The following is a 22,296-nucleotide window of genomic DNA, read 5'->3' as shown; positions in this document are numbered from 1 at the left end:
TCAGCTTCAGGCCTCATTACACCCTTTGTCCAAAAATGGAAAAAAGAGCTGAATTCCAGAAGTGAGATGAAAGTGACTGTCCTCGACGTCAAGGCAGCTTTTGGTCAACTGTAACAACAAGGAACCTTAAGAAAAGTGACGTCCATGTCCATACTGATGCAAAGTAATTATGTATAATTCCCGCCATTTCCTTATTTTCATTTATAATATCACCATTGTCATTTTAATGAGGCCACATTGCTCTTACTTACAAACTATTTTGGAAATTATTGTAAAAGTATTGTAGCTATTGCGATCTATTTTGTCACCCTTTGCTATTCTTTGTATATCTGCCATTCACGAGAATCTGGGCTCTTTTCCCTATTTTCCCATGTTTTTGTTTTCTTTTATACTTATGATGTTACTGTGTCTTGCATGCCAGTCCAGAATAGAAGAGGTGAGTTTGGAATTGGACCATTCAATGCTGTGATCATTGCGTTGAGTTTACTTGACGATGGCAGGCTTGTCCCATTCACTGCATCAGGGAAGCTATGGACATCTATAAACACCACAACGTCCCCCTAACAGTGGCCTGCTCCTCAGTGGATATCTGGTTGTCTCTCCTCAAGAGACACACCATCCCCTGCTCTGCAGCCAACATACCACGACCAGAACAATAGTATGGATTGACCTGCCACGATACACTGTAGCTGACCAAACAGCAGCAAGCACAATGGCATGTACTGACCTTTCACGGAATATAATTAACAGACCAATAGCAGCTAGAACAAGCACCTGTAATAACCTAAGATCCTGTCCTTATTCCCATTCTCCACTACATATAAACCGATCGCTTCCACCAGTTCCAGTTGTTTCTCCAGACAATGGACAGAGTACACTGCCCAAAACGTCGAGGTCTGCCAGTATTTCTAGCTACTGTTTTGTCAAGAAAGCAACAGCTGTTTTCACCGCAGATTCAAGTGTTGTAAAGCTGTAAAATTGTCTTACTCAAATATTGCATGTTTTAGTTTTTCCTCTCCCGGTATTGCCTATTTACGTTAGATTTCCAACTTTGCTCTACCCCCTCAGCCAGCCCCCACCAGCTTCCCTTTATCCACTTACAAGTTTAAGATTCCTGTAACAACCTTATTTATCCTTTATTCTAGGACCCTGATCCCAACCCGGTTCAGGTGAAGCGCATTCCAACAGAACAATTATTTAATATCCCAGTACAAGTGGTGGGTACCATAAAAAGTAACACCTCTTTCCAACATCAACACCTTCAACCACGTGTTGACCTCCCTATTCCCCCACCCCCCACTCCCCATTCAAATGTGCAAGCGGCTTGTATAATAATCCAGAGATTACAATCCTTGAGATCTTCTTTTATAGTTCAGCACCAGGTACTCTCTGAAAAGAAACTATTGCCTTTTCTTTCCTATGCTGTTGGTCCTTGCATGGTCCAAAACGACTGGATATTTCCCCTGCATTCTTGCAATCTGATTTGATATATCCCTCACTTCGCACAAGTTGGGCAAATACTGTTTGTGACTCCTAATACCCTAATGACTGAACTACTTAAAAGTATCAAATTATGCTCCACTCCTCCACCTTTTGCACAGCTTCCTGTTCCAACGTATCACGGTCAACATTCTGGCTGTCCTTCTGACAGTCTTCATCCTTATCCTCACAAATAGCCAGTACATTGTTCCTGTTGGAAAGATTCATTTTCTGCATATCCTCGTTCACCAACAAATCTGGATTTCCATTACTGTGGACTAGAAGCTGCAACAACCTCATTCTGACCCCGCACCTCTCGACAAGATGTGACTGAAATCTGCAGCAAACTGTCCAATACTCCTCTTGCTGCTGTCTGTGTTGGGGTATCTCCAATTCCCACTCCAGCTTTATGGCCCAGAGTCAGAGAGTTTGCAGGTGGATACATCTACTACGGTCATTTTCCCTCGGGATAATTGCGTCATCCACAAAATCCTATATCCTGAAAAAAATAACTGCTCTGCCATAACTTAGTCTGTCTTTATTTTAGAGTTAAAATTATTTGTAGATGCATTTTAGGTTTAAAGCTATTTTACTGGTCTGCTAATGCCGAAACACTGAGCACTCACCAATTAACTTAATACTTATTTGAAACTTATCCACGTCCCCTCATACTCTGACTTGACAATTGCTTCCCCTCTATTTGTCTGGTGTCTGCTTCTCCCAATAGGCTCTGCTGCTGCTGGCTGTGGTGCTGTGTTAAATCAGTGACTCCACACACTTTCTCAAGCTGAACAGACAAAACAAAGCACTTCGTTATAAACCCACGCCATCTGCCACTCAGAAGGACAAGCACAGCAGATGGATGGTAACAGCGCCATTTGCAAGTTCCCCTCCAAGCCGCACACCATCCTGATTTGGAACTATATCAACGTTTCTTCACCGTCGCTGGGTCAAATCCTGGAACTCCCTACCGAACAGCTCTGTGGGTGTACTGAGTGCGCATGCGCTGCAGCAGTACAAGAAGGCGGCTCACCACCATCTTTGCAAGGGCAATTTGGGTTGGGTAATAAATGCTGGCCGAGCCAAAAACCTCCACTCCCTGTGAAAGAATTTAAAAAAACAACCTCCTTTTCCCCCTCTGCACCGAATACTTTCTCTGAGCAAACTCTAACTTCCCACTATGTTCATAATGTATTCAGTTAACATTGCAATCTGTGGTTGCACTCTGCCTTACTAGAAGACTAAAAATGGAAACATAGAAAATAGGAGTAGGAGTAGGCTAGTCGGCCCTTCGGGCCTGCCAAGCAATTAAAAAAAACATGTTTGATCATCAAATTCAGTACCCTCTTCCGTTTCGTCCCCATACCCCTTGATCCCTTTGGCATTAAGAAAGATATCCATCTCCTTCTTGAAAATATGTAATTGTTTGGCCTCCCCTGCCTTCTGCGGTAGAGAATTCCGCAGGTTCACCACCCACTGAGTGAAGACATTTCTCCTCATCTCGGTTCTAAATAGCATACCCCATATCCTGAGACTGTGACACCTGGTTCTGGACTCCCCAGCCATCGGGAACATCTTCCCTGCATCGAGCCTGCCTCGTCCTGTTCGAATTTTATAGGTTTCTATGTGGCTCTATCTCGTTCTTCTAAACTCTAGTGAATATAGGCCCAGTGGACCCAATCTCTCCTCAAACGTAAATCCTGCCATCCTAGAAACCAGCCGAGTAAATCTTCTTTGCACTCTGTCCATGGCAAGGGCATCCTTTCTCAGATAAGGAGACCAAAACTGCACACAGTACTCCAGATGTGGTCTCACCAAGGCCCTGAAGTAAGACATCCCTGTTCCTGCACTCAAACCCACTTGCAATGAAGTCTAATGTTATATGCCTTTGCAGGCTCATTCAAGTTGCAACAGTTTAGACCGTTTCCAGCTGACAGTAATTACCCCAGATCGGACAATCACAGCTGATTGACTGCTTACTGCGAACTTGACTTGCACGATTAACTGCTAACATGAACTGCCTTGCAGCTTTTTAATATTGCAAGTTAAATTCTACATGTTAAGGCTAGATTTGAGTCTTACACACTAATTACCAAATTCTACACTGCCCACTTTGTTTGTAACACATGCAGCTAAAGGTACACACTTTGCCTAAAACCTTTGACTGAACTCTACCTACCTCAGAACTTGCAGAAGAACATTGCCCAGGCAATCAATTTTAGTTCAAGAAGAAGGTCTTGACAACGGTTTCAATGGCAAATAAATTTGAGCAATAACTGCCAGAGATGTCCACATCCCTCATGAAGAAAAGCAGCTCCTAAATGGCCTTGTTTTGTATTTGTTCTTTTGATCTTCTCTAGCGCATCTATCAAAACCGTTAAACATTTTAAACACGTCAACTCGATAATGTCTAATCCTTCTAAACGCAATCTACTGCAAACAAAGTTTATGCAACTTGTCTTCATAATGTAACGCTTGAAGCATAGTTGTCATTCCAGTGACTCTGTCCAGCACCAACTCCAAAGCTGATGGTTTTGTGAAGTGCGGTGCACAAAAGCGACAACAGATACAATATAAACATCACATCCTTCTGAGTTTTATATTCCAAGTACCAAGAGATAAAGTCCAACAATCGATTAACGTTTGAAAGAAGAACTGTTAACTTTTGAGTATTCAGCCAACTTCTTAAAGAGGTCCTGTAGTAATTATTGTGAGGAAAGGACACAGACCTGAAACATAACTCTCTTGTTTTCTCCACAGATGCTGCTCGCACTGCTCAGTATTTCCAGCATTTTCTGTTTCATTTCAGATCTCCAACAGCCGCAGTATTTTACTTTTGTGTTGCTGTAGTAATTCAAATTGTTTTTGATAGATAATTTGTGTAAAGTATGGTTGGATAATCGTGTTGATAAAATTCTCCTCTTTTTACCCATTTTCTATTTTGCTCTTTCTATGCAGAGGATGATTTAGAAATTATTTGGATTTGTATTTGTTTTCAATACAGGAAAACCTGAACTTCGATTGGTTGGTGGGATGGACAGATGCTCCGGTCGGGTGGAGGTGCTACATGGACACCAGTGGGGGACGCTGTGTGACCTTTACTTTGATTTGGAAGACGCCAAAGTGGTCTGTGAGCACTTACAGTGTGGGGCAGTAAACTCAATCCCGGGAGGAGCCCGCTTTGGAAAGGGTACTGGTGCAGTGTGGAAGGAAAATTACAGGTGTCTGGGGAACGAGACGCGATTGTGGGATTGTCCTGTTTCATCCTGGGAACAGTTTAGCTTCTCCCATGAAAACGATGCAGGTGTCATCTGTACGGGTGAGTCATCTCAGTCAATTGAACTGAAATACACCAACCGCTCTGCTGTCAAGCATCATTGACTATTTCCACAGGTCTCTGATTCACTAGTTTTGCTGATCCCATGCTTCCTTTGTCAATAAGATTCTGAGATGTGTTTGTGGGTTTATTGGTCTGAATTAAATTACAAATGAATCAAAGCTTCACTCCAGTAAACATTTATGCATACAATGACTCGTTGGTAGTACTTCTCGTCATATAATATCTATTTCCGGGTAAATCTGGAGCATTTTTCAAGGGCTATAGAGTCAGCAAGACGCTCCCAGGACCACTGCCATTGAATGTAAATGTTGCTCGAGCATTGAAACTGTTATCAATGGAGGCAGTTCAAAAATGAATTATAATGGAATTCTCTGCAAAGATCATCTGTTTAATAGAAAACACTGTGAACTTGTTGCAAGATACATAGTGTGAGATATATTTTAAGTTCCACCACACCGATTGCAATAAAATTATAGTGAATGGCATAATTCGTTATTTCACCAATGTGCTATGTCTTTGAAAATTTCACAATTTTGATGTAAATTTAAATTCTCCCAATTTCCAGGATTATATTTATCTCTCAGCCAGCACCCTCATATAACAGATTCTCTGCTCAGTTATCTGATCACTGTATGTGGGACACTGCTCAATGCAAAAGTGCTCCCACGTTTCACAATTTGCAATATAGGTAATAAAAACAGGATGTGCTGGAAATACTCAGCAGTTCTGGCAGCATCCATGGTGACAGAAAGAGTATCAACCTTTCAGATTGTGGATCTTTCATCAGAACTTAGAGATTTAACAGTTTTTTTTAAAGAAAGGGGGTAACAAGGAAAGAATGAAAGGAACGCTCCGTGATGTGGTGAAAGACAGGAGAGATGAAATGGTAAAACGAACAATGCAGAGCAAAAGTATGTTAGAATGGGCCAAGTAAAAAGCACATTTCTAGAGGAGGTGCAAATTGGAAGTCAAATATCGTCCAAAAAAGAAAAAAAGGGGGAGGGAATCTGATCTGAAATTGCTGAACTCAGTGGTCATTCTAAAATGCTGTAAAGAGTCTAGTGGAAAGAGGAAGTGCTGTTTCTCAAACTTATATTATCCTGCATTGGAACTGTCCAGGAGAAAGAGGAGGGAGAGGTCAGAGTGGGAGTGCAGTAGACAATGAAAATGACAGGCAACTGGAAGCGAAAGGTAAAGCTTGCAGACTTGAAAAAGGTGTTCTGCAAAGTAATCCCTCCACTGTGTTTGGTCTGCCAATGTAAAGGAGACGCATCATGATCAGTCAATACAGTAAATACAGTATCCGAAAGAGTAAGCAGTACAAGTAAATCGTTGTTTCACTTGGAAGCAGTGTTTTGGAGTTTGGATGGTGAGAAAGGTGGAGGTAACAGGGCAGTGGTTGGAACTCCTGTGCTTTAATGGGATGTTCCTGTGGGAAGGGGTGTTGAGAATGATTGAAGGGAGTATCAGGGTACATTTTCTATACTTAATAAAGAAATAGGAGGCTTATTGAAGCAGGAATATTCTGAAGAGATCATACATTTGGAGTATTTGTTTGATGGTTAGCATTGCTGTAACCCTCTCAAGTCGTTTTTGTTGCGAATGCAGTACATTACATTGAAAGAAGTACAAGTAAATCGCAGTGGGGGTGGCGGGGGGGGGGAATCCTCGGTTGAGGAAAAAGGAAGACATATCAGAAACGCTGTCATGGAAGGTAGCATCATCACAGCAGATGCGTCGGAGACGGAGAATCTTGGAGAATGGAATGGAGTCCTTATAGGAGGTCCTTACAACCACAGTGGCTTACAGGGCCCTCAACCGTGCCTGGCACATTTCCTGCACCTCTACCCTCTCCCCTTCCCCTCCCTCCCAAAACAGTGACAGGGTTCCCCTTGTCCTCACTTTCCACCCCATCAGCCACCATATCCAAAGGATCATCCTCCGCCATTTCCGCCACCTCCAGCGTGATGCCACTACCAAATGCATCTTCCCCTCCCTTCCCCTGTCAGCATTCTGAAGGGATCGTTCTCTCCGTGACACCCTGGTCCACTCCTCCGCTACCCCACCACCTCATCCCCTTCCCACAGAACCTTCACCTGCAATCGCAGGAGGTGTAATACCTGCCCATTTACCTCCTCTCCCCTCACTATTCCAGACCCCAAACACCCTTTGCAGATGAAACAGCGATTTACTTGTATTTATTTTAATGTCGTATATTGTATTCGCTGCTCACAATGTGCTTTCCTCAACATTGGGGAGACCAAACGCAGACTGCATAACTGATTTGTGAACACCTCCAACAGTCCTCAAGCAGGACCCTGAACTTCTGGTTGCTTGCCATTTCATCGCTCCCCCTGCTCTCATGCTCACATCTCTGTCCTGGGATTGCTGCAATGTTCCAGTGAACATCAACGCAAGCTCGAGGAACAGCATCTCATTTTCCGATCAGGAACCCCACAGCCTGCCGGACTGAACATTGAGTTCAATAATTTCAGAGCATGACGGGCCCTCCATTTTACTTTTATTTTGAGTTATTTTTTCTTTTCCAATTTTAATTTTTTTTTTGTTTTTATATTATTTCATCTGAGTTTGGTCAGTTGGGTTACCCACTGTTTTATTATGTTTGTACTTGTGGCTGTTCAATTTTCAGTCTGTTAACACCCTTTCTGTACTAATGTTTTGTCTTTTAACACACCACTAACACATCTTTGCTCCATGTCATTCTGGTCAGCTATTCTGTAACCTCATCCTATGTACACCTTCTCCTTTGTTATCTCTTGCCCCACACCCACTTAACTTGCTTATAACCTGTTACGTTTCTAATATTTGTCAGTTGTGAAGGCAGGTCACTGATCTGAAACGTTAACTCTGCTTCTCTCTCCACAGATGTTGCCAGACCTGCTGAGTATTTCCAGCATTTCTTGTTTTTATTTCAGATTTCCAGCACGCGCTGAATTTTGCTTTTAATTTGCTATTTCTCAAACTTATGTTAACCTTCATTGGAACTGTGTAGGAGAAAGAGGAGGGAGAGGTCAGAGTGGGAGTGGAGTATACAATGAATACAAGGAAGATAAAGGTGAAGTTTGCAGACTAAACAAAGGTGTTCTGCAAATTAATCACTCGACTGTGTTTGCTGTGCCAATGTAAAGGAGACGCATCATAATCAGTCAATACAGCAAATACAGTATACTGAAGAGAAAGCAGTACGAGCAAATCGTTGTTTTACTTGGAAGCAGTATTTGCCGGCTTGGACGGTGAGAAAGGTGGAGGTAAAAGGGCAGTGGTTGCATCTTCTGCGCTTGCCTGGGAAGTTCCTGTGGGAAGGGGTGCTGAGAATGATTGAAGAGTGCATCAGGGTGTCACAGAGCGAATGGTCCCTTTGGAATGTTAAAAGTGGAGGGAAGGGGAAGATGTGCTTGGTAGTGCTATCACATTAAAGGTGGTGGAAATGGTGGAAGATCATCTGTTGAATATGGAAGCTGATGGAGTGGAAGATGAGGAGAAGCAGAATCCTATCATGGTTCTGCGAGGGGGGAAAGGGTTAAAGCAGAAGTATGGGAAATGGAATGGACATGATGGGGCCCTGTCAACCATGGTGGGTGGATGAGGAGATGAGGAGAATCCTCGGTTGTGGAAAAAGGAAGACATATCTGGAAGCACTGGGATGATCGGTTGCATCACCAGACAGATACAATGCAGATGGAGAAAGTGGAAGAATGTGATAGAATCATTCTAGGAATCGTGGTGTGAGGAATCATAGACAAGATAACTGTGAGAGTCACTGGGCTTACTCTTTATATTAGTTAATAGCCTATCCCCAGAATCAGAGACAGAGATGTTGAGGAAGGGAATGGAAGAGTTGAAGATGGACCATGTGAAGATGAGGGGGAGAAATTGGAATAAACGTTGATGATGCTTCACGTACAGGGCGAGAGCAGGAAATATCAGTACATGTGGACAGGAGGACAACCTTCAGTCCCTCGGGTCAGTCACCTGTCATCATTAGTGATGACAAATCAAAAGTGCTTCATTGCCTGTGAGGCGACTTGAGATGTCATCGGAAGCATTGTGGCAACGTAAACTTGTCTGTTTCTCTCCATATGGGATGAAAGGAACTGTCATCTGTCAGGAGCCATTTAAAGCCCCTGCCCCACCCTTCGGTCTCTTAACTTATCAATTGCCGGTATGTGCCGCGCTCACCTCCAGTTCATTTTACCCTTGGCCCCCAGTTTAAACAGCGGAAGCTACTCGGTATGTCTCCAAAATGTATTTACTGAGAAAAGGTGATGGTGAACAACATCTGCCGACAAGCCTTCTGAACAATGATGACAGAAATAGTAACCAACAAAATTAATAACTTTTCTGGTGGCAGCAAACTATGCTTCAATTTCACCATTGTGTTTCATATTGTAGATGAAAATTGGTCACTAAGGCTGACTAACGGGGGAAGCTGGTGTGATGGGCGAGTGGAGATTTACTACACCGGCAGCTGGAGGAGATTGCAGGACAGTCTCTGGACCCTGAATGATGCCAACGTGGTCTGTACACAGCTGGGCTGCGGTGAAGCGACAGCCACTTATAACTATCCAAAGGACGGAAAGGGTGAAGGACCCGTCTGGGTGAATGATGTCCAATGTGGAGGAAATGAATTGCAGCTCCAGAACTGCAGTTTGTTCACATTGAATTCGTCTCTCACTGACAGTATGGATGTTGGGGTCCTGTGTTCAGGTAAACAAATTCTTCACTGCTTTTACAATAACAAAGAAGTGAAATGTCTAATCTGCTGAGAAAAGTGATAATACAGGTTACTTGTTCCTGGGTGTCTCAAATCAGTAATTTCATTTGGGGGTAGGGGATGAGCAGGGTGGGCGGTGGGGGAGCTGGGGATGGACTGGGTGGTGTTCAGGGAGAGAGAACACGGACACAATTAAACAACAAGAACTTTTTTCTCACAGAACTTTCAATAAACACATACATCACAAAGAGTTTATCAGGAATGTAATCGGACAGAAAACTGACACAGAGCCAGTCAAAGAGATGTTAGAGTGGGTGACTAAACTTTTAGTCAGATGGTTGGATTTGAAGAGGCGGAGACACAGAGATGTTTGGGGTGGAAATTCTCATCTGGGTGGTTAGATGGTTAAAGGCTAGACTGAAAGTTGTGGGGGATGGAGGTGGGAGATGTACAAGAAGCTGGATTCAGACAAATGCAGAGCTCTCGAAATGATTCAGGCTGGAGGAGGTTATACTGATGGCAGGGGGAGAGCATGAAGGTGTCTGAACATGAAGATCATAATTGAAAACTCGATGCATTGGCAGCAGGGATACCAGTGAGTGCAGTGGCGTTCCTGAGAGGGGCTTAATGGAGGGCAGGCGACAAAGCTTTGGATGAGCTGATGTTTCTGGAGGATGCAGGATGGGTTATCACCCGGGAGAACATTGAAATATGCTGTTCCACAGACAGCAAAGCATGGGTGAGCATTTCAGCAGCAGATGGGCTGCGGCAGGAAGGGAGGTGAATGATGATAGACGTGAAAGATCTCTATTTTGTGATAAATAGAATACAGAATTGGACTCTCAGCTGTGGTATCAAATCCGGCGTCGAGCTTGCAATCAGTTCCATTGTACAGTATATAAGAGCAGGTAGCTGTGTGGGAGTTGTTCTGGTGTAAGTTTCATTAGGCTGTGTATAAAAGTAAACAGATGTTTTGGACCAGATGCTTGAAAGGTCCATTGTGCAGCATGTCAATGCAGGCATATGTTCTGGGGAAGTTGTATTGTGCAGAATGAAAGCCTCGACCGATGTTTGTTTTTTAGAATTAGAATCAGAATATTTCAGCGCAGTACAGGCCCTTCGGCCCTCGATGTTGCGCCGACCTGTGAAACCATCTGACCTACACTATTCCATTTTCATCCATATGTCTATCCAATGAGCACTTAAATGCCCTTAAAGTTGGCGAGTCTACTACTGCTGCAGGCAGAGCGTTCCACGCCCATACTACTCTCTGAGTAAAGAAACTACCTCTGGCATCTGTCCTATATCTATCACCCCTCAACTTAAAGCTATGTCCCCTCGTGTTTGCCATCACCATCTGAGGAAAAAGACTCTCACTATCCACCCTATCTAACCCTCTGATTATATTATATGTCTCTATTAAGTCACCTCTCCTCCTCCTTCTCTCCAACCAAAACAACCTCAAGTCCCTCAGCCTTTCCTCGGAAGACCTTCCCTCCATACCAGGCAACATCCTAGTAAATCTCCTCTGCACACTTTCCAAAGCTTCGACATCCTTCCCAGAATGCGGTGACCAGAACTGCACGCAATACTCCAGGTGCGGTCTCACCAGAGTTTTGTACAGCTGCAGCATGACCTCGTGGCTCCGAAACTCGATCCCCCTACTAATAAAAGCTAACACACCATATGCCTTCTTAACAGCCCTATTAACCTGGGTAGCAACCTTCAGGGATTTATGTACCTGGACACCAAGATCTCTCTGTTCATCTACACTACCAAGAATCTTCCCATTAGCCCAGTACTCTGCATTCCTGTTACTCCTTCCAAAGTGAATCACCTCACACTTTTCCGCATTAAACTCCATTTGCCATCTCTCAGCCCAGTTCTGCAGCCTATCTATGTCCCTCTGTACCCGACAACATCCTTCGGCACTATCCACAACTCCACCGACCTTCGTGTCATCCGGAAATTTACTAACCCACCCTTCTGCACCCTCTTCCAGGTCATTTATAAAAATGACAAACAACAGTGGCACCAAAACAGATCCTTGCGGTACACCACTAGTAACTAAACTCCAGGATGAACATTTGCCATCAACCACCACACTCTGTCTTCTTTCAGCTAGCCAATTTCTGATCGAAAGCTCTAAATCACCTTCAACCCCATACTTCCGTATTTTCTGCAATAGCCTACCGTGGGGAACCTTATCAAACGCCTTACTGAAATCCATATACACCACATCCACTGCTTTACCCTCATCCACCTGTTTGGTCACCTTCTAGAAAAACTCAATAAGGTTTGTGAGGTACGACCTACCCTTCACAAAACCGTGCTGATATTTCGCTAATGATAGTTTGGGGTTGTTCCAACGAACATTTATTTAAATATGACAGAGTGGAACTTACAACATATGAGATAGTTAATGATTCAGATTTAATACCGATTGGTTACAGTAAGTATTTTTTTCGGACACAGCGGCATTCAATACATTCCATCGTTTCACGTCAGAAGTTTACAGTGCCGAATGGTTATTACACACTCAGTCACTGGACAGAGTAGAGTATGTCATCTTGTTCTTTAGTTAGGTAGATGTCCAGCTCCACCCAACATTTATGTCCGCCTACAGAAGCCATGTGTCTTCTCCTTGTCTTCTACTTCTCTATCTGATGGGTCACATCCTGATTCTTATTCCCCAAAGTGCCTGACGCAATTAGTCCAATCATTTTTGTCTCGTCCAGATTAAATACTGGTTTCCTGCTCAGCCAGGAGGTCTACACATCTGGAGTTCAATTGTCCAATGACACTTCCTGATCCTGTCCAACATTTTGCAGAGAGATCCTGTTTTCTGCCCTCTTTGTTCACTCCAACAGTCATATATTGATATAATTGGTAGTTTAGATCATTGATATTTTACAGACAATAGCAATTGATAATATGCCTCACAAGTTTCGTCTGCTCATTGAACATAATAGCAGCAGCCTGTCTGGACAGAGAGGTCTGCATATTCTCTGTTCAGACGTATGGTTTATCTCTAAAATTACTCAAATGTCTTCATTGTCAAATACAGAGTCCCATCCTTACAAAAGTAAGTGATTCTGTTATGCAATTAATATTACATCTATTTATGATAATGTTATAATCAACACGACCCTGGAACATAGTTCTACACGAAGATACTGTATATTGCAAGACTGATGTTCAAGGGTAGAACTTGTGGACGTTACATTCTCCAGTATGAATTGGAAGTAATATATAGGGCGGATAAAAGAAATTCTGGCCTTGCCAGTAACACCCACACCCCATGAAAGAATTTAAAAAAAACAGAAAGGCTGGGTGACATCTGGCCAACAATCTGGTAATATAATCTTGAATGGATCAATCACATAAAGCATCATCGGTTCCTGCTCTTCTTTGCTAAAACCACCCGTTAGACAATGATCATCCAGGAAGGCAAAGGAAACGCGCAGCATATATTCTCCATCATAAATCTTCCCCCTGAACCACTCCCCTGCCTCGTCCACCCTGAACTCCAAAAATAAATGAGAGGACTCCTAGACTTTTTGTCACAAAGTTCAAAAATATCTGTTCAGTCGCCTCCACAACTTACCTTTCTTCCCCAATCCACCGGGCCTAACTTCCTATCAGTTGTTCAACCCCACCCCGCACCATCACACTGAATTCGCTTTTCTTGTTTCTCTCCTAGAGTCCTTCACGCTCTCTCTGAACCTATGCTGTTGATGAAATCCACGTCTTGCTGTGTGCGCCTTATTTCTACTAAGATACTGAACAGAGACATTCCCTTCCTGGGTCCCATGACAGCTGACAATATTAACGATTCTCTCTTTCTCTCTTCATGTTCAGCCCCCTCTCCTTCAAATCGGCAGTCATCATGCCTCTCCTCAGAAAGAAACCATTGACCACCTGTCCATGCAAATTATTGCCCCAGCTCCAACTGTTCGTTGCTCGCCAACGTCCTTGAATGTGTTGTCGCCTCCCAAATCCATGCTCATCTTTTATGGACTGCATGTTCCAATTCCTCAAATCCGATTTCTATCCACACCACAAGACCAGAATAACTCTTATCAAAGTCACAAATGTCATCCTAAGTGATTGTAACAAATCTAAACGTTTCCTCCTCCTATTTCTTGACTTGTCTACAAATGTTGATATGATTGATCATGAAATTCCTCTCCAACCCCTCTCCATTATCCCCTGGCTGGGTGGGACTGCACTCAGCTGGTTCTAGTCTTATCTGTGCAGTCATAGTCAGAAAGTTACCGGCAATGTCTTCTCTTCCCGCTCCTGCAAAGTCACCTACAGTGTCACCAAAGGATCTATCCATTGATACCTCATTTCTCATTTACATGCTACCTTTCAGTGATATCCACAAACTGAGCCTCAGTTTCCACATGTATCTCACTGTATCCAACTCTACCTCACATTCAGCTCTCTTGAGCCCTCCACAGCCTGTACACTGTCAGAATTCCAGTCTGACATTCAGTACTGCATCAGCAGAAAATTCCTCCAACTCAGTATTGAAAAGATAGAAACCATCAGTCCCCATCGCATGTTTCCTTGCTGCCAACTCCATTTCTCGCCACACCAACTGTCTGTGACTCAGGCAGACTGCTTGTAATCTTGGTGTTACATTTGATCCCGGGGTGAGCCTCCTACCAAATCTCCATATCTTCATTAACACTGTCTATTTTCACCTCCATGACATCACCCAAATTTGCCGTGATCTATTCTTGTCGATTGCCCTTTTCCCTCCAGACTCGATAATTCCAATGTAATCCTGGCTGGCTTCCTTAGTTCCAACCTCTGCAAGTTCTGCTGTCTCGACCAATTGCCACTCAGGCATCTGCCCTCTGCTCACTGACCTACTTTTCCCAGCAATGCGCGGTTTTAAATTTCTCATCCTTGTTTTCAAATCCCTTCCTGGCCTCGCAGCTCCTCTCTTTGCAATCGGCTCCAGTTTGACAGCTCCCAGTTCTGGCTTCTTGAGCATTCCTGATTTCAATTGCGCACCATGGCGGCCGTGCCTTAAGCTGCAAAGGTCACACGCTCCAGAATTGCTTCCTTAAATCTCTCTGCCTGTCAACCTCTCTTCCCTGCTTCAAGATACTCCATAACAAGCAAACTCTTTGACTTCGCTTTTGGTCATGTGACCTAATATATTCTTTGGTGCTCTGTGTTAAATTTTCTTTGATATCACTCCTGCACTGCGCCTTGGGATGATGCATTACGTTAATGGCGCTAGATAAATGCAAGTCACTTGCAATTCAAGATAAAGGCAATAGGAGATGACAGTAAATGTCTGACCAAGATAACAGATAAGGGTAACATACATGGACAACGAACATATACAGTAATAAAACATGGGTATAAATTAATTGTTATTCGTGTGAGTGATCGCCTGTACAACAACGTACACAGCGTTCAAAACATAAAATGGGAACTGGAGAACATAACATGTCAAAGCCAGATGTAGTAGGATATCTGAAACATTTCTGTTCATTACATTCTGTGTAAGAAGCATGTGTAAACAGATATTCTGTTTTATAGCTTTATTTACCTGTCGCAGGCGCATTTAACATGTCTTGTTTTAAAGCTGGTGATGGTGCAATGAGTTGCATTGAGTGATGAGGTGAATGTCTATTGAAAGTATAATCCTCCTGTACTGTTGTCCAACAGACCACGTGCAGGTAAGGCTGTCTGACGGTGGAAGCCCATGTACTGGCCGAGTGGAGATTTATTACAATGGGATATGGGGTTCAGTCTGTGATGATTCCTGGGATCTGGCGGACGCTGACGTGGTTTGCAAACAGCTGGGTTGTGGAAAGGCCTTGGACCTGGCACTTCCGGCATCTTGTGAACGAGGCTCAGGGCCAGTTTGGTTGGATGAACTGAAGTGTTTCGGTAACGAATCATTTCTCTGGGAATGTCCCTCAGCATCGTGGGGTAACCACGACTGTTCTCATAAAGAAGATGTGAGGATCTTGTGTTCAGGTAAGGGTGCTTCCATGTGCCCATTTTCCGTAGTGTTGTGCACATGGCTTCACAGGGAAGATATGACATCGAATTACATACAATGGACAGCACAGAATCTGGCCATTCGGCCTTACTGGTCAATGTGATGTTTATGCTGCCCACGAGTATCGCCCCATATCACTGCATCTAACCCTCTTTGCATATCCGCCTACTTCTTTCTTCTTCATGTACCTATACAGCTTTACCTTGAAGGCATCGACGCTCATCACTTCAACAATTGCATGTGTTCGGAATTCAAAATTCAAACCACTCCGAGCTAAAAAAAATAATTCTCCTGAATATCTTATCAGATTTGTTCATGATCATCCTATATTTATGATCACTAGCTTCGGTTTCTGTCACTTTATAAGTGATTAGTGCCCCTGTATCCCGAGGTCTCTTTGCTGTTATACATCATTTTAATCCTTATTTTACAAGAAGTACGTTGCCTCTTTATTCTTCCTATCAACACTGACCACCTTAGACTTATCTGTATTCAACTCATTTGGCAATTGTTTGCCCATTCGGCTCTTTTACTAACGTCTTCCGTATTTCGTATTTGTTGTTCTTAGTGTTAACTATATCCCCAAATTGCTGTCATCTGAAATTTTGAAATCATGTCTCCCTTGTCTAAGTCAAAATCGTTTATGTAAATATTGAGCAGCAGTGACCCCAGACCTGTGGAACACGACTTCCCACCTTCCGCCATTCTGGGTTACCACATTTAAACCCGACAGTGTGCTTTGTAGCTCGTCTTATACTATTCTTCCACTGATCTCTTGACTTCACATGCTCTGACCCCAGTCATGATCTCACGATGTGGTTCCTTGTCGGAGGCCTTCTGAAAAAAACATGCATGTTGCGTCGACTGCATTATCCCCGTTATCTTTCTGTAACGTCTGAAAACAATTCAGTAACGTTGTTTGTCTTTCTGTTGTTCAATCCGTGTTGATTATTCTTTAATACATTATGGGCTGCCGGTGTTTTTCTATCGCTTTTCTTGAATACTTACCGGAAATCAGTGAACACAACTGGTGCAGCATGTGTTGAGCTGTGCAGTATGAACATACAACGAGTTATCAATCTAACTATCTGGATATTTCTTGTGTCATTGACAGAGCACAAAGAGCTGCGGCTGGTGAATGGGAAGCATCGCTGTGAGGGGAGAGTGGAAGTGTTCTACAATGGCACCTGGGGAACAGTGTGCTCGGATACACTTGATGGACCTGATGCAGAAGTGATCTGTAAACAGTTACAGTGCGGTCCCCTCAGTTCTATCGATTATTACACTCTGTCATTCGGAGAAGGATCTGGACCCATTTGGCTCGATGGGATGGAGTGTATTTCACACGAATCGTTCCTTTGGCAGTGTCAAACAGAACCGTGGGGGAAACACAACTGTGAACACAGGGAGGATGCTGGTGTTATTTGTTCAGGTAACACAACAAACGTCTCAATCTGTGAGTGTCATTTCAAACATTGGTGGCTGATACAGTCAGCATGTTTCTCTTCTCAACAGAAGCAAAAGTAACTGAGGAGCAGCTCCATCGATCAGAGGACTGCATTCGAGAATATGATTGTAAACATGTACTTTCACCAGGTGCTACTTCCTCTTTATTATACCAACTATCTGACTTGTACTCCTGTCTTATACTACATCAATAATAATAATTGATTCTCTTTGCCAGATTCTGGACATTGGTTGCGCCTGTTTGGAGGTAACACCAACTGCTCTGGGAGAGTGGAGATATTGTGCAATAACAGCTGGGGCACGGTTTGTGATGACTCCTGGGATTTGTCCGATGCCAATGTTGTCTGCAGACAGCTGGGTTGTGGTCACGCTCTATTGGCCCCTGGAGGAGCTACTTTTTCTCAGGGTGTCGGTGTTATCTGGCTGGATGAGGTGAAGTGCACTGGAAGCGAATCTTCTCTGGCCGACTGTCCTTCCTCATCGCCGGCTCAATCTGACTGTGATCACAAGGAAGATGCCAGTGTGATTTGTTCCGGTGAGGGTGGCAGGGTTTGGAGAGTGGGGTTAGGGTACCTTGTTTTGTTAAATTGACTCATTAGTTCGGGAAATTAAGAACAGTATTTATCGTTTAAATGGAAAGTGCTGAAATTTCATCCTCCTGAACTTTTTGTACAATATATTCCATAGGGTTCGATGTGCCTCCAATTGCTTTCCCATCCACATCTGCAGGTACTTACCATTATTAATAGTCCAGCTAGCATTAGAGTTTGTATTAGTTGAATTGGTATTGTTGTCATTTTCTGAAGATGCTATGTGCACGTTCTCATTGACTGGAACATTTTGTTGCCTCACCGCATATTTCAAATGGTCCAGTTTAAATTCCGCTAATCCCAGTTTCTGGCTGTACCTGAACTGTCCTGCACTGATCAGAAACATGGGGGCACTGTCTCTGTAATTTAGATTGTTTCACACTTTCCTCTGGTGCAATGTGCACCACATAATGGGGAATGTTCAGCCCAACTCATTGCCTGGAAGCAGTGGATATAATTATTAAATACTTCTTGCAAATATTTTATCACACAAGATGGACTGTGTCTGTGCTAAACCTTTCTTTATTTTTGTCATTAAGAACAGGGATATAAAACTACTTCCATCCTAGTTGCAGTCTGCTTCGGAGTCCTGCTAATCTGTGTGTTGGTCTCACTGATGGTGGTTATACAGAAAAAGTCAATCAGAACAGGTGAGGCTCATATCTTACCGTGGAACAAACAGAAAATCGCAGATTTCATGTCATATACTTGCAAGACTTTCGGTCAATGCAGCTTTCTATGGACTGTCAGGTGACCTTGTTAGAAATACATTGCAGTCGTTTTTGCTGGTTTTCTCCATTCAAGGTGCTCCAGAATGAATAAAATGTGACATTCAAAACGGAGAGTGATTTGAAGTGTTCACATTCACTGTGAGAGTTCATCACATAATACATGAAACTCTGGAAGAATTTACTTATTGTAACAATGGATCAGGAAGATAATTTGATTTTTTGGGCTGTGCATTCAGCTATTTATTTCACTGTTCATCTTTCTTCATCCATTGGGTATCAATTCCTGCCCTTCAGATTCGGGCTCTGGGCATCCAATCTCGAGTTGTCTAACCGGGCCTGTCGGTTATTTTGACAAGTGATACTTGTATAGGACCTCCTGTATTCACCAGCGGTGATTCGACATTCCAAAACAACGCTTGCACTCATATTTCACCCATCTAACCCACTCCTGATTTATTATAAGAAATGGACCTCTTAATAAAAAGCACTTTTCATAATAATATAGAGTTCTTATAGAAAAATCTCACTTTCTCTCTCTGAATAAGAAAAAGTCCATAGCTAGGACAGCATAGACCTGTTATCTCTGCCAAGGACCCGGCCAGAACAGCCTCTGTAACAAGACAATCATAAAGCTGAAAAGATCGAGCCTTGTAACTTGACTAGACTGGAAGTAGTTTGCAAACGATCACAAGCACGAGATCAGGTCATGGAGTCATAGAGTTATGCAGCAGAGAAACACTCCCTTCGGCCCAACGTGTCTGTGCCAGCCATCAAGCACCTATCTATTCTAATCCCGTTACCCAGCACTTGGCCCTTAGCTTTGCATGCTATCCCATTTCAAATGCTCATCAAAATACCTTAAATTTTGTGAGGGGTACTGCCTCTACCACCCCTTCTGGCAGTGTGTTCCAGTCTCCAATCATCCTCTTTGTGAATAGTTTCTTCCTCAATACCCCTCTCAAACACCTGCCCCTTACATGAAATCTATCCCCCCTGGTTACTGACCCCGCCGCTAAGGGAGCATGTTTCTTCCTATCTATCATATCAATGCCCTTCACAATTTTGTATACCTCAATCAGGTCCCACCTCAGCCTTCTCTGCTCTAAAGAAAACAACTCTAGCCAATCCAGTCACTCTTCATTGCTGAAATGCTCCAGCCCAGGCAACATCCTGGTGAATCGCCTCTGCACTCTCTCCAGTGCAATCACATCCTTCCTTTGGAGTGGTGACCAGAACTGTACACAGTACTCCAGCTGTGGCTTAACTATAATTTTATACAGCTCCATCATAACCTCCCCGCTCTTATATTATATGACTCGGCTAATACATACATGTATCCCATATGCCTTCCTAACCAACTTATCTCCCTGTGCTGCTGCCTTAAGTGATCTATGGACAAGTACGCCAAGGTCCCTCTGACCCTTTGTACTTCCTAGGGTCCTACCATCCATTGTATACTCCCTTGCCTTGTTAGTCCTCCCAAAGTGTATCACCTCACACTTCTTTGGATTAAAGTCCATTTGCTACTCCCTCGCCCATCTTACCAGCCCATCTATATCGTCCTGCAATCTAAGGCTTTCCTCCTCACTGTTTATGACACCAGTAGTGTTCGTGTCATCTGCGGTCTTCCTGACATACCTCCTATATCCACGTCTAAATCATTAATGTACATTACAAACAGTAATGGCCCCAGCACCGATCCCTGCAGTACACCACTGGTCCCTGGCTTCCAATCGCAAAAATAACCCTTGACCGTCACCCTCTGCCTCCGGCACGAAGCCAACTTTGGATCCAATTTTCCAAATTGCCCTGGATCCCATGGGCTCTTACCTTCGAAAAGGAAATAGGAGAGATCAGGGCCAACATATTCCCGTAAAGTTGAAGGGTAGGAGCAACAAGTCCAAGGGAACCCTGGATGTCAAGGGTTATGGAGGATTAGATAAGGAATAAAAAGGAGGTTTATGACAGATTCAGAGCGCTGAAAATAGCGCAAGCCCTAAAAAAGTATAGAAAGCACAGGCCGTACTTAAAAAATGACTTTGGAGAGCGAAGAGGGGGCATGCAAAAACACTTGTGAGCAAGATAAAGGACAATACCAAGGAGTTTTTAAAGTATATTCATGGAAAGAGGATAACCAGGGAAAGAGTAGGGCCGATTAGGGACCAAAGTAGCCATCTGTGTGGAGCCGGATGACATAGATTAGGTTTTAAATTATTACTTTTCATCTGTGTTCACCATGGAGATGGATGATGTTGGTGTAGAGATCAGGGAAGGGAATTGTGATATACTTGAATAAATTAACATTGAAAGGTAGGAAGTATTAGATGTTTCAGTGGGCTTAAAATGGATAAATCCTCAGGCCCAGATGAGATAGCTTAGTTTAGAAATACAGCACTGAAACAGGCCCTTCGGCCCACCAAGTCTGTGCCGACCATCAACCACCCATTTATACTAATCCTACACTAATTTCATATTCCTACCACATACACACCTGTCCCTATATTTCCCAGCCACCTACCTAAACTAGGAGCAATTTACAATGGCCAATTTACCTGTCAACCTGAAATTCTTTGGCATGTGGGAGGAAACCGGAGCACCCAGAGGAATCACACGCTGACACAGGGAGCACTTGCAAACTCCACGCAGGCAGTACGCAGAATTGAACCCGGGTTGCTGCGGTGCTAACCACTGCGCCACAGTACTGCCCTGGGAGGATGTGCCACATACTGTTACGTGAGACAAGGGAAGAGATAGCAGGGGCTTTGACACAGATTTTCAAATCCTGTCTGATCACAGGAGATGTACCAGAGGACTGAGGACAGTGAATGTGGTACCATTATTCAAGAGGGGTAGCAGGGATAAACCAGATAATTACTGGTTGGTGAATCTAACATCAGTGGTACGGAAACTATTGGAAAAAATCCTGAGGAACAAGATTAATCTCCACTTGGACAGGCAGGCATTAATCGGGGAACTCAGCATGGCTTTGTCAGGGGGAGATCGTTTCTAACAAACTTGATTGAATTTGTCCCCAGTCTGCTGCAGGTAAATATATGAGAATGCAAAAAAAATAGATACATAGACTTATCCGAAAATATGCACAACAAAACTACTCTGCATTCACAATACCTGGCTTTGTCTCTTTACTATCGGCATCTCTGTGATTTGGATGTGTTCGCAGATAATTTACTGTTAAACGCTCGTGGTTTGCAACTAAACTTTAATCTCCCTACTCTTCATCTGACAGGTTCTGTCACTGGTGGCAAGGGTTCACCGGCTGGTTTATACCAAGCAATTTATGAAGAGATTGAGAATATTCCACCTGGCAAGGATTCCTATCAGATCCGGCGTTCAGGTCTGTGTTTTATATTTCAGACCGAATTTTGTCCAGACAAATGTCACTTCCACTTAAATACCCCATTTTAATGGTCAGTTTACTGACTGAACACTGTCAGAAATCCGTTCACTATCACCCTGTGAAGGTGGCCTATCACAGTGCGAGTGTGTCTATATCAGTGTGTATAGTAAGATGAGCAATGGGTTTGGGAAGATTCCCACCCATCGCGAATGGTTAAAGAACGTTATTTCAGTTTGTTTGTAACTTTCATGTAATTGTATTCCATTTAAATTAGACCATAAATAATCACTGCTCTCAGGAGGAGACAGTCACATTGACTCAGATTTTATTTCTCGAGGTGACTGGATTTCTGGATCAGAAACACGTTCCCATCAGGAACTCCTTACCTGAAATCAGTGGTTTCTACAAAAAAACTTATTCTGACACTTTGTATTCTGAAGCTTAACATGATATCTACAAATTCCACTTCATGATACTGGGGCAACAACACTAGAAAATCGATGAAAGCTTTGTCCTGTGATATATTTAGGGAGCGATTTAACCATTGAGATAAATTTCTGAG

At 43.3% G+C, this 22,296-nt stretch overlaps 2 protein-coding genes across 2 annotated transcripts in view; both read left to right on the top strand.

The window, feature by feature from the left end:
- The window catches only part of LOC137359811 (deleted in malignant brain tumors 1 protein-like), a 33,135-nt gene extending 16,938 nt beyond the window's left edge, over positions 1 to 16,197 (top strand). The window contains exons 4-7 of the mRNA XM_068025509.1: positions 4,484 to 4,798; positions 9,233 to 9,547; positions 15,249 to 15,557; positions 16,157 to 16,197. Coding sequence (XP_067881610.1) covers positions 4,484 to 4,798; positions 9,233 to 9,547; positions 15,249 to 15,557; positions 16,157 to 16,197 — 980 coding nt within the window. The remainder of the gene's footprint in view (positions 1 to 4,483; positions 4,799 to 9,232; positions 9,548 to 15,248; positions 15,558 to 16,156) is intronic.
- Positions 16,198 to 16,716: 519 nt separating this feature from the next.
- On the top strand, positions 16,717 to 17,943 carry LOC137359810 (deleted in malignant brain tumors 1 protein-like). Its single transcript, XM_068025508.1, has 4 exons — positions 16,717 to 17,020; positions 17,104 to 17,184; positions 17,273 to 17,537; positions 17,862 to 17,943. The coding sequence occupies exons 1-4, from the start codon at positions 16,918 to 16,920 to the stop codon at positions 17,941 to 17,943; spliced, it is 531 nt and encodes a 176-aa protein (XP_067881609.1). The 5' UTR covers positions 16,717 to 16,917.
- The last annotated feature ends 4,353 nt before the right edge of the window (positions 17,944 to 22,296 follow it).

This window comes from Heterodontus francisci, unplaced genomic scaffold, assembly GCF_036365525.1.
Source record: "Heterodontus francisci isolate sHetFra1 unplaced genomic scaffold, sHetFra1.hap1 HAP1_SCAFFOLD_93, whole genome shotgun sequence".
Classification (NCBI taxonomy): Eukaryota; Metazoa; Chordata; class Chondrichthyes; order Heterodontiformes; family Heterodontidae; genus Heterodontus; species Heterodontus francisci.
Note: the sequence above shows the minus strand (reverse complement) of the source record. Positions and strands in the feature narration are given on the sequence as shown.